A 13745-nucleotide genomic window follows, 5' to 3' on the forward strand; every position below is an offset into this window, starting at 1 on the left:
CTTTCATCCGAAAGATGGAAAAAAAAAGAAAGACCGAAAGATGCGATGAGGCAAACTCTGATTGGCCGATTGCCTCCAATCAGACCGCTGTGTGGGCTGTCTAGGTGGTTCCTGTCGTGACCCATTTTACCACAGGCCGGATCACAAGAGACCTAAGCGTTCTCCTTCACAGGTGAGTAGCTTGAAGCTATAAAAATTACTTTATTAATAAAAAAAATAATTTTCAAATGATTGAAATTGTATTCTATTTTCTGTTGACTGATTATCTTAACATTTTAAGGTAATTTAGCGCATGATTTTTTCAACATTCACGTCCTAAAGTAGGCCTAATAGATATCAACCACAAACATGTATTTGTTTTGGAGCAGAAAAGTAATTTGATTTTGTCATTTCTCTTGTTTTTCTGCGGTTTAAAGTCAACACAAGTGGGCCTTTGTTATTGTTTATCATTATTATTTATTATAGTTTGAATGAAAACAAAAATTAAAATAAATTTTCCAGATTATCTCAAGTTTCCAAAAAAATAAAAAAGTTATCATTCTTCCTTCAAAGGAAGGGCAGGAGCAGAATTGCTTCTTCACAAGTGCATATATTTTTTCACTATGAACAAGCTTGTGCACGCACAAATGACCTGCTTTAATGATTATCAATTTTGCATTTTTATGTTTAATACCCACAGTCTTGGGGTTTTAACTTTAAACAGTTCAGTTTTTACAAATTCAGTACTTTTTCTTATTTATGTTCTATTGCTTCTTTATAAAAACATGTAACATTATTTTTTTTAAGTCCCAGAACTATGAGTATGCTGGAGGTAAAAAGCTGATGTGCTTTAATTTAAAATAATTGCAGCCTGCAGGGTGCTCAAAGGGGTTTAACTTAGTTCTTTGCTCCGAAAGAACCTGCAACCAAAAATGTTATCAAATTGAATAATCTAAGGTATGAATTAGTTTGACTGTTTTTTACAATGGGTAAAAAGAAATGGAAAAATTAAACCAGGAACTTATAGTTGTTAGACCATCTGGTCAGGAGAAACTCTCTTAAATGCTGTTAAATTAAAGTTATAAAATGCTTGGCGTAATGTCGCAAAAGACCTGTGCATGAGGAAACATCTGCATATTTAATCAGCAATGCTCTGAAAAAAAGGTTATGCCACGTCTAAACGGATGTGTCTTCCAGAAAACCAAATAATTCAGGTTTTTCCTGATGATACTTCAAGCGGAACTTGAACAATGCTGTTTTGTTTTTCTTTCAGGGTTTTCTTTTTACTAAAACATGTCAGATACCACGGAGCCCTTGTTCTGATATAAAAAAATTAAAATATATCTGGTTCACACAAATTAATATCTTTTTCGCACAAAATAATATTCTGTTCCCTCGAAATACTATTTCGTTCCCTCGAAATGATTAATTCGTGCGAAAGAAATAATTAATTTGTGCGAACGCAATAATTATTCTACAAACATCCTCCGTGTCTTCTATGCAGTGTAATGAGACACACACAGACAGAAATGTGAAGGTATCTGCTGTAAATCCAACTATTCCTATGAATGCCTATGAGGTGTCTAACAGGATAAGCTAGTTAGCATGTAGCCTACTAGCCTTCGAATGTAAAGCAACTGCTAAAGAGTATGTTAAAAAAAGACAAGTCCTGAATATTATTATTCCTATTCGACCCCAAACTGGCTGTCTGTCTACTGGCCTGCCAGCTGCCCGAATGCCGGTATGACAAGCAAAAGAGCTCCGTGGCGGAGCTAAGAGCTATGTCCGGTGAATAGCATGGCAAAGAAGCAAGCCTAGGTATAACAAATCTTATGATATTTTTCTTGTATTCATTGAGACAATAATAAATTGATCATTGTTGTTCCTTTCTTGAACGAATGTGGGTCACAGAGACACGGAAGTTACCGCCATGTTTCACTTCGAAGCCCATCGAGACGACTGTTGTTGTGATTTTGGGCTATACAAATAAAATTGAATTGAATTGAATTGAAAAAAGCGGTTTTTGCGGCGGACAGAGAGCATATCCGTGTTTATGAAAGACTTATGATGTGAATAATTATTGCGTTCGCACAAATTAATCATTTCGAGGGAACGAAATGTTATCTTGTGGGAACGGAATATTATTTCGTGCGAACAAGATATTAATTTGTGGTAACAAGATATATTTTAATTTTTTAATATCAGATACAGAACAAAAATATTTTTTTTTTTCTTAAAGACAGTATAAATTCCAATGTCTTGCCAAATCCTTTTCTTTTGTTTCAATTTGAGGGCAAAATGGACAGTTGAATCTCAGATACAGCTTATTTTAAAGACTTCAGCGTTTTTAAATACAATAGCCATAACAAAAATAACATTTATTGATAGATAATACAACTAAGACCACATTTTAATGTTTATAGTACCTGCAACAATTTTGTACTTATATTAATATCAAGACTTTAACAAACATGTAGCAGTTTAGTTTAATTGTTTTTGAAGAATAGTACTATTTTAAATTAATTTATCCATGTTGTTTTTTTGGGTAAAATGACATTAACAATGCATATTAACCATTTTTATAATTAGTATTAGTCCTTTTATTACACAAAATATTGTTACATCTTGGGGACTCAAATTGCACTGAACCCAAATACTAGTCTCACTGGTAATGTTCACACCCTTCAAACAAATATTACGGTATCCTTTAAAAGTAATTTATCCCTGAGCAAAATGTTTTTCAAAAAGTTAAATGGATCTCGTTTCTTTTGTAAAGCAAAATACTTGTTTGCATTTCAGAAACATCCAACAATGCCCGAAACAAAAGTAGAATTCTCCTGAACAAGCTGATTTTTTTATGGCAAAATAACTGAAGTAAAGGTATGACGAATGTAAACCTGCCAAAGAATGTGTGGTTGTTGAACCAGGAGCTAAATAAAGTGAAGTGATGAAGGCCCAAAGGGCGTGTCTGCGCTCAGAGTTCCTTCCTTCTCTGAGGTAAAACTGGCGTCTTGTCCTCTGAAAGAGCTGCTTTGCTTTGTGTGGCAGAAAATTTGAAAAGCAAACTTCCTGATCAGACATCAGTAAAACATTTTTATAAGCTGGTTTTAAAGAGAAAACTGCCTTTTCCCCCTGACACTCACACATTCACAACCCATGTAAAAAAAAAAAAATAACGCCCCTCTCACTCACTCCAAGCTCGGGTCCTCTACCAGAGGCCTGGGAGCTTGTGGGTCCTGCAGTATCTTAGCTGTTCCTAGAACTGCGCTTTTCTGGACTGAGAGGTCTGAGGTCTTTCCAGGTATCTGTTGTAGCCACTCCTCCAGCTTGGGGGTTACTGCCCCGAGTGCTCCAATTACCACAGGCACCACTGTCACCTTCACTTTCCAGGCTTTCTCCAGTTCTTCTCTGAGTCCCTGGTATTTCTCCAGTTTCTCATGTTCCTTCTTCCTGATGTTCTCATCGCTTGGCACTGCCACATCCACCACAACGGCTTTCCTCTCTCTCTCTCTCTCTATATATATATATATGTATAAATATAAATATACTGTATATATTGCTCATATATATATATATATATATATATATATATATATATATATATATATATATATATATATATATATATATATATATATATATATATATATATATATAATGACAAGCATCGATGCCCACTGGTTTTTCGTAGAGACTTCTGGGCAATTCAGACAGCTCTACAAAATGGCAAAGGTACTACGCGGCGCAGTCAAGGAATGCGCCCACAGCCTGCAATTCCAAAATCCTGTGCCCAAAAATGTCTTCTTTTATCCATTATTGTTGCAACCCTTTTCAATATTTTCCATTAACAGCCTTCAAGAACCACCTTTGTGACATTGTTGTTTTGTCTCCCATTGCAGTTCTACCTCAGATTGGGAATCGTCATGAATACCAGGACAGGAAACACAAACTGCCTCTGGAAGAGAGATTTTGTCCTTCTCATCTTTACTGGGCTCATGGTATTGCTCATCTACAGCCTGACCACAGAAAACATGAGAATGATAAGAAATCTAGTCTCAAAGCTACAAGAAGAACCCGTCCTTTGCCCTGTAGCAATCTCAGAGGAGAGCATCACTCCACTCAAAAACACCAAACACTACCTGGTGTCAGCCTTCATGGACCAGAGAGTGAAGGGTTTCGACATACGCATCATTGGCATTTTCAAGAGAGACTCCATAAATCCTCTTCACTGCTCTTTCTGCTGTGGTGGTGTATGTAACAAAACCTCTCCAGCCAACATTCTCCCACACAGTGACAACTTTGGTTTTCCTTACACTGCCACAGATGTCCTGTGTCAGATCCCCAAAAACTGTGATCCTTCTTATGTCACTGTTCTCACTCAGCCTTCATCGAATGTGTCTGACCACTTATTCATTCCTATAAGAAACAAAAAAGAGGAAATGAGGTTCAACTTCACCGTCTGTATCTCCAACTTGTTTGGAGATTACAACAACGTGCTTCAGTTTGCACAGACTCTGGAAATGTACAAGTAAGACAAACTTTTCATTGCGCTGTGTAAAGTGCACTTATGGATTTACAATTAAGGGTTTTAAAAGGACATGTTAGCTGGAGTTTCCATATTTCAGTTCCTGTTTCTGGTGCTCATAAAAAAGTGACTGAAAATCAACAGGGAACTTGTTGTTACTGATCTAAACAATAGATAAGCCCTGCTCATCTGACAACAAACTGCCAATTTTCTCATCTATCATTAAAACTTCAATTGTTTTATCGTGTGAAACTTCAACGTTTTATTTTTAACTCTTTATCTTTAGTATTAACGTTCCTATTTTGTGTATTGGTAAATCTTGTGTATTTGTATCCCAGTATTTGCCTGCCTTCTATGTAATTACTATTATTTGTTCCTATAGTTGGGTTGCTGGGTAGACATTTGTATTAACATTTGAAATGTTAAACACAACTAATCAGATGCTCCAAGGAGCCAATAACTTCTTCATGTTACAGGTTGCTTGGTGTGAACAGAGTGGTGATCTACAACACCAGCTGTGGTCCAGAACTGGAACGTCTTTTACAAAGTTACAGACAGGAGGGTTTTGTTGAAATGGTTCCATGGCCCATAGACAGGTTTCTGAATCCATCTAGGGGTTGGCTTTTCTCAGAACATGGAGGAGACTTGCATTACTTTGGACAGATCGTCAACCTTAATGAATGCGTGTATCGGTCCATGGAGCGTTCACACTACGTCCTGCTGAATGACATAGATGAGATCATAATGCCATATAAACACGACAACCTGGTCTCTCTGATGAACACGCTGGAACCACAACATTCAAATGTAAGTCAACTTAAAGGGGAAAAACATCACCATTTGCTTTACGGTTCACGCTCATCTTTTGTTTCATATTCTTGCTCTTTAGGTTGGAGAGTTCCTCATTGAGAGCCATTTCTTTCCCAAAAAGCACTTTGAACCAAGTGGGAGGTTTCATCTTCCCCAGTGGGAGAAGGTTCCAGGAATCAACATTCTGGAGCACATCTACAGGGAAGACCCAGAAAGAGGGGTTTTCAATCCACTCAAGATGATAGTAAAACCAAAGTACTTTAAACAAATATTTACAAAAATGTTATGTGGAAAAATTATAGTGCTTATTGTGCTGCTAAAAGGATCTGATGAATTAACTATCTTGATTTCTATGTGTTTCAGGTTAATAGAGCAGACCTCAGTGCATGAAGTCCTTAGGAAGTTTGGAGAACGTTACAAAGTTCCACTGGAGGTCTGTCGCATTATACACGTTCGTGTAGCTCTGCGTGAATATTTGAAGTTGGAGGAGCTTAATGAAGACAAACGACTTTGGGACTTCCAGGACAAACTGATTCCTAATGTGGACAAGGCACTGAAGAGAGCAGGGCTGCTTCCAGCAGAAGAACAAAACTGATGTTTTTACAGAAGGCAATGAAAGTAAATCTACTTTTAAATCTTGCCAAACCACTTCACTTCATTGCTAGATGTGACAAAAGTTATGACAAAATCAGATAATGAAAAACCTGTTTGCACTTGAGTTTGCGCATTATGATAACATTTTTTTACACTTTTCTGTCGAGTGATTCATTTAAATAGGCCCTATGGTGTCCGTTCTGCCCCAGACCTTGACGGAAACAAAGAAGTTCTGTTTCTTTACGCATTGCAGCGCTTCATTGATCAGAAAAACTGTAAAAAAGAATCAAACCCCTTTGATACTTTTCACACACAAAAAAAACCACAGAGGGCATTACACACCAAGCAGAAATGAAAAAAATTGACAAAAGGCAAAGGAAATGGAAAAATTGATTAGTTATTTCTTATTATTAATATTTCCAGGCTTTTTGTGTTTTGTTCTACAGCATGTTCATATTTGTATAATTTTGACAAAATATATTTTTATGGAGAGCAAAATGTTATAGGTTATTTAAGGTTTTAACTTAATTTATTTTGGATTAATTTTCCTGTCTATTTTTTTTTTCATATTTATGTTCAAAAAGTTAATTTTAGCTTTAGTGTATTCAATAAATGTTTATCTTGCTTGGCCCCCAACCTAAAGTGTGTTTTGGATTTAGGTCCCCTGTGCAAAATGGTAAATGGCGTATACTTATAAAGCGCTTTCTACCCTCTTTTGAAGGCCCAAAGTGCTTTACAGTCACAGTCCCATTCACCCAGTCACACACACATTCACACACACATTCACACACACATTCACACACTGATGGCGGCTCCGCTGCTGAACACTGGTGCCAACCTCCCACCAGAGGCAAGGTGGGGTTCAGTGTCTTGCCCAAGGACACTTCGACACATGGGTGTGCAAGGCGGGAATCGAACCTGCAATCTTACGATCATGGGTCGACCGCCCTCCCGCTGCACCACGGCCGCCCACACACCCCTGTAATACGAGTATATAAAATTCAAGCATTCTTTTGTGTAGAATGGGCACACACAAAAAATAGGGAACACAAAAGGATGTCGTCAAAAGTGTATGTGTGTGTGTGTGTGTGTGGGGGGGTTCTTGCCCGGGTCTGCAGAAGAGCATGTCTGAACAGACAACACGTCCAAGCCTGAAGCAGATGGGCTCCAGCAGCAGAAGACCAAACCGGGTGCCACTCTTGTCAGCTAAGAACAGAAACTGAGAGTTAATTTGGCAGGGCCTTAATAAATATAGTAAAATAAAAAAAGGCCCAAGAGAAGAACCCTGCGGGATTCCTTCATTTATTACAGTATAGTTTGACTGACTGCCACAACATGACACAAATTGCTAATGTTGGTGAAGGTACGAATTGAACCACAGAAGGAAGGGAGTAGAAAGGCTAATGGAAAAAAATTGTTCTAAAAGCAGATAATGGTCTACAATACCTTCGTAAGGTCCATGAAAATAGCACCAGTTCAGAAGTTGGTGTCAAAATTTATAAAGAAATCGTCTGCAAATTTCATGAGAGCAGTTGTGGGGAAAGATCCCTCCTTCATGTGGGCACCACTGAGATTTCTTCGTTTTTTCCGGAATCCATTTTTTTTAAGAGTTTTTCCTTGCCGCGAGGGGGGGGTCTAAGGGCAGGGATGTCCAGTTTGTTAGTTCAATTTATTATTTTCCTATTGAACTATATGTGTTCATATATGTATTCCCACCAGGAGCGGGACCACTGTAAAAAAACTACTTGCTAATTGCCTCAGAAATGTCATCAGGGCTGACTGGTTTAAATGCAAAATAACTATTAGGCTAAGTGTTGGGAGTTTAATCAGAGCGAGGGAATGAGGATTCCACCTGAGGAGTTTGGGAAAAATGCAAACTAAAGGCACAAATGGATCAATAACAACTTCATCATTAACCAATCCTCTTGTCAAATTCCTCTACTTCACTAAAATAAATGTTTTGCTATTAGAAATGTTTTGTTACATTTGCCATTTCCTTTGTTTTTTTTAGACAACTCCAAGCACACCTTTCTTCAGGGAGAGAGGGTGAGATTAAACATCTTATCTCTCTTTCTGCTCCCCAACCTCCACCTCCCACACCTTGAGCTCTCTGACATTGTCCTCATTTCAGGATTTCAAAGTTCTCCTTCCATTTTTCCATCTCACTTTTTGAACCTGTCAACAAATTTCCATGCCTTGATAACTTATATCGTCCTTCTATCTCTGTTTCTTTGCCTCACATGTAGCCCATAGATTTGCTTCTCCCTTCTTTGTGTCCTTTTGTGTTCCCTATTTTTTGTGTGCCCATTTTACACAAAAAAATGCTTGAATTTTATATACTAGTATCACAGGGGTGTCAAACTCAGTTGCTCAGGGTACCTAAATCCAAAACACGCTTTAGGTTGGGGGCCAAGCAAGATAAACATTTATTGAATACACTAAATACAAGTTCTTATCTGCTCTTTGTTTGGCCTTTTTCTGCTCTCTAGTGTTTTCTAATTTCCCCACCTTTTCTTGGAAAATCTTTTTGTCTTAACACACTTTTGAACATTTCCATTCTACCATAAAGCCTCCTATCTTCTTTCGTTCTTTCTGATGACATATTGAGTGCCTTCCTTCTAGTCTCCCTGTTCTCTGTAGTTTTTGCTGTCCAGTAGTCTGGAAGAAGCCCCTGATCTCCTGTTTCACCTCCTCCTTAAAAGCCACAAAGCGCACTCCCTTTTTCAACTTCCAACACTTGGTCCTCTGCTCTCGCCTTACCTCTTCATCTTCCTCATCACTAAAATCATCCTCATACCAGCACCCCTACTGTCTGGCTATACTTTCCCCCTGCAACAACTTTGCAGTTGCTGAACTCTTTCAGATTATGTCTGCACAAGATACCCTCGTACACTCTTGTCTCTCTATTTCTCTCTTTGTTTATGAACACACTGTCTTTAAAGCTACACGAAATCCACTTGTTTGTCTTCTCAAACCCTTTGTTTTTCTCCCTTTCAATCATCTGATGGTGTACAAAAGCATGATTTCCACACAGGCTTAGCATGGTATGGTGATTTTATAGAACTCAGATGTAGTCTATAGATCTGCCTCTCCTTCATTTGTGTCCAACTGGTAATACAGGTTTTCATGTGATCTTAGCTTTGTTTCGTTTTTTTAGTGTCCCATCTTTAACTAACATACTGTCTAGCTACATTCTCCCCAGCGACAACTTTTTAGTTGCTGATCTGTTGCGTTTTACAACGTTTGCACCATTGACTGTATGAGGGGGTAACTTAACAAAGCAATCCCTCTCCCCTTGCATTCCAAGCAAGGGGGAGAATTTGGCGCCAAGAAGCCAAATTCTAGAGAGTTCTATAGAGAAATAAACAGTTATTACTCAGTCATTATATTTCTCAGAATAGCCATTCTTGCTAATCCTAATCCTTTTTTCATGATACTTTTTCTTTATTGAAGGTTATTTAAGTTATAAACTGACCAATCAGATGCCTGTCCCCCACTTTCAATGTTTAATTGACAGATTCTCCCAAACTAGCTATTAGTGGAAGGAGGGTGGACTTCGAACAAGCTCACTTCTGATTGGCGACACTAGTTGCCATGGAAGCATTGACTCAGACCAACTCGGACCGATCACTGACATTTGGCTCCAACATGGCGATGTCCGTGTCGCAAAAAAATGGCCACTGTGTTGACTTCATTTTGCTGGAGCTGGAAGTAAGGCACACTCCCTCAGTCCAGTTCTCTTGTACAGTCAAAAGTTTCCATTGACACTCTTGCATCACAAACACAATCTTCCTTACCTTTTTAACCAACAGTTGAAGGGGAGACGTCGCGCAAAGGGAAGAGAAGTCAACCTCTGATAAGAACATCACAAGTTTGGTTCTCTACAACAAAAATTTTCCATCGTTGCAATATATTTCCATGTCTCGGATAGTCGGGGCTTGGGCTTGGGAGCGGCAAGTCCCTGCAAGGCTGATGCCAAACATCATCATCAAACTCTTCAACAGCATAACCAAAAAAAAAAAAAAAAGGAGTTCAGTTTTAAAGCTATATATGAAAATCCAGTTCTTTGCCTTTTTAAATCCCGTGCTTTTCTCTCTGTCAGTCATCTGATGTACAAAAGATGGATTTATCTATAGGCTTTGGTCTGTTGACAGCAAACAAAACAAAAACGTTTTTATTTTACATAAAGCCAAGCCCAGTATGCATTAAGTTCCTTACCTTCACAAAAGCCAGGTTTTATGTACAGTTACACTTCATAGAAAATCAAACAAGTCATTCTGGTTTGTGGATTTGGTAGAGATAATTGTGTGCCTATAGCGAAAAAGTAAAATAATAATAAAAAAAACAGGTCAGATGAGTAGCATAAAAACAAGCACCTGTTGCTAGGGTGGCTGTTTAACAGTCAGCATATGATCTTATTTTAGAATGAATAACACTTCAATAGTGAAACACAAGCAGAAAGCGTTAGAGCAGATGTCCAACCAAGTTCCTTGCAAAATGAGGCTGTGACAACTCCAGACACTGGAAACAACAGAAACTGAAAGAAAAGCTTTGGTGCATTTTCAAAAAGGATTATTTAATTATCTAAGTCATTTACAAATCCAGAAGTTTCTAGTTTTTTTTTCTTCTTCTAACTAGTCCTGTTCAGCAGCTGAGCAAACAGTTTAGAGCTGAAAGCCTCTTGTGTTGGATGGATTTTGCAACAATAGGGGGTAATGAACCTCTTTTGTATTATAGGCTAACCTTTAGTTGTTTTTATTATATCTGCATACTTTTCTTGTTGGAGCAGATGGAAAGGATAAGTGAAAGGGATAGGGGGATATTAAAGATAGGGGATAATGGTACAAAATAAATGGGAGATAAAAGGGGTTGAGGAAGGTGGAGGATGGATGAAAAAAAGGTAGAATTATAATAAAAATGGGGAGGTTTTGAGGTTTATGATTATTACGGTCAAATGCAGATATTAGTCAAAAGGTTTCGGCCTGTCTCATCCACACTCAGATATTACAAAGATACCAGTTGGCTCCAAAAAAACTTCACACACATGCATGTCTATCAACACCTATACAATACAGAGAGCAGCTCTCACGCAAGTACCCATCCATTCAAACAAATACCTGTCAGCATTTCCGTCATCATTCTGTCACACAGTGCAAAGCAGAGCAGGCACCTGTGCTCAGGGGAGTGTCTGTCTTGTACTGTTGTGGACGATAGAATGTGGAAAGTGAGACAAAAGGGGGGGAGCACCCCGTCACCGCTGCACCAAAACCTTCTTGAAACGAGACAGCACCCTAACCCCCACCCCCCGGGCACAGATCAAACGTTTCACAAGTTTACTTTTCAGAGAAAAAAAATCCAATTTTTTTTTTTTTAATCAAATAATCCATTGATAAAGACTCACCTTTTTGTCCATTTTTACTGGAAATAAAGCAATAGAGGAAAATCAAAACTTACGCTTACAGCAATCATTTTTACTTTTTATCATTTTTTGAACGTCTTATAATGGATAAATAATAATTTACCACTGTTGTTTCTGTTGCTGAAAACTTGTAGGCTTGAAATAGAGTTTATCTGTTTGAAAAAGGATTGTTGGACGGTTAAAAATGTGAACAAACATTAACATCAAAGATATTTCAAAGAATGAATAATTTTCTGGCAAAAGATGGCAACTTTATTTATATGACCTGTATAATTTATGAAGCACCGGATCAAGCAATACTAGGGCTAAAATATCAGAGGGGTGGAGCAGAGGTTGTGTCATGATCTTTGGGCTGCTTGCGTCTTGCGCCAGGGGCTGGCCTGCAGTGACGAGGCTCCGGCTGGGTGGTGGGCGGCTCCTGGGTCCTTTTTATTTCAAAATACTCCACTGCCTACATGGTGGTGGACGGGACTGAGCTTGTGGTTTTTTTGCTCTAATAGAACCTGGACACCCAACCATTTTATGAAACTGAGCAATCCAATATAGGATATTAGCAGTTTGACAGTTTTTTTAAAATTCATTATGGAAAAATGGAAATGGTCCATCCCTTTTTTTAACCCGCTGTTTCCCTTTCAGGGTCACGTTGGTCGATGGCGGGGTACACCCTGGGCAGGTCGCCAGCCCATCGCAGGGCCACACAATCTCATAGCCAAACACACTCACACCTGGCAACAATTTAGATTACTAAATTAAACTATTAAGCATGTTTTTGAATTTTGGGTGGAAAAAGACAATATTCCTTGCTGTGAGAACAGATTTTATTCTGAAATTTCAACCTTCTATTTTCATTATTGTTGGACAAGCTGTATGCTCCGCTCTATTCTGATGCATTCACTTGTAGACGACTAGATCCATGAACATCTTCATATGATGGTTGTGGTCGTTTAGATATTCTGATTTGTATCACAAACTGAAATCTAAAATTTTTTGTTAAACTTATACAGTACAGACCAAAGGTTTGGACGCCCCTTCCCATTCATTCAAATGAGAAGATGTGTCCAAACATTTGGTCTGTACTGTATCTTTACTGAAATAAACAGTTTTACATGTAACAAAATGAGTTTGGCCCGACTCAATATAATAAATGTGCTGAAAATCCAGGTGAGACTATTAATGAGGGGAGAAGTGTCTGATAAGCCACCATCTACCTGTTCCACGTCACCTGTAGCTCACGTCAATACTGAGAGAGCCATTGAGAATTCATGCAATTCATCTTTAATCTTCATTTTATTCTCAAATTCACACCAATTTATTTCTTTGGTAGGGGACATTTTTACGTTTTATTAGTTAACATTTGCTTTGCAGCTGATTTTTTTAATGTATTTTTTACGTTTCTTCTCCAGGTAAAACAAATGAAACCAAAGGGAGGAAGCAAAAAATGATTTTATAGAAATGACAGTTTCTCCTGGAGCCTTTTAAAATCCCGACTTTCCTTTTTTAACAACACCTAAATATATAAATAATTCTGTCAGGCCTCTGTCGCCCTCTTGTGGTTATCCCTGGCACTGCTACCAACTGGCCGCTTCCCGCTGGTGTCTGCACAGTATTACGGGAGATGGCTTGGTGAAGCAGACCACAGTTCATTAAAGTGGTTCAGAATTTTGGACCACAATACCACATGCTGCTCTGGCTCTGCCACATCATCCATGTTCGTGTGACCCAGCGTGTATCACTAATCTTCATGTATCTTCATTAAAACAAACCGCTGTGGCCCTTCCAGGAGAAACTGATTCCCACTCCATGTTTCCATACATTCCATTCCATGCATCCATTTTCTTACACTCATACAGGACTGGGTTGAGAGGGGTAGCAACCTGAACAAAGATGCTCAGACTTTCTTCTCTTTCGCCAATTCTTCCAGCTCCTCTGGGAGAATCCTCAGGTGTTCCCATAAGCTGAGAGACATCTCTCCTGGATGTCCTAGGTCTTCCCTGCGGTCTCTATCTAGTGGTACATGTCTGGATCACCTCTCCAGAGAGGCGTCCAAGAGGCACCCGGACCAGGTGCCTAAGCCACCTCAACTGGATTCTCTCGGTTTGTAAGGGTGAAAGAGCTGTGGAAGTTTTTCTGGAGCATAATTAAAAATAAAAGTCAATACCAGAAATGCTTTTTCATTTACAAAATGAAGCTGCATTTGTTGACTCAAAATTAAAAAGAAAAAGCAATCCGCCAAACCGCTTTTTCTTTTTCTTCTTCAACACCGATTATTCTGTCACTTAATTAAAATGATAAAGAAAATGGTACTTGACATTTCATTTTCAAAAAGTTCTGTAGTAACTGTGTAGCAACATTTAATTAGAAAGGTCTAATTTGAGCAAGCGAGCAGAGACCCGCCCCGAGTAATAGATGTGTCGGTAA

At 38.5% G+C, this 13745-nt stretch overlaps 1 protein-coding gene across 1 annotated transcript; it reads left to right on the forward strand.

Moving 5' to 3' along the window:
* The first annotated feature begins 69 nt into the window (after nt 1-69).
* Nucleotides 70-6232, forward strand: LOC101158318. Its single transcript, XM_011490192.3, has 5 exons — nt 70-172; nt 3879-4507; nt 4981-5311; nt 5394-5569; nt 5678-6232. Exons 2-5 carry the CDS (start codon nt 3903-3905, stop codon nt 5907-5909), a joined length of 1344 nt encoding a protein of 447 aa, XP_011488494.1. The 5' UTR covers nt 70-172; nt 3879-3902; the 3' UTR covers nt 5910-6232.
* Nucleotides 6233-13745: the final 7513 nt, after the last annotated feature.

The sequence above is a fragment of the Oryzias latipes genome, chromosome 22 (assembly GCF_002234675.1).
Source record: "Oryzias latipes chromosome 22, ASM223467v1".
Lineage (NCBI taxonomy): Eukaryota > Metazoa > Chordata > Actinopteri > Beloniformes > Adrianichthyidae > Oryzias > Oryzias latipes.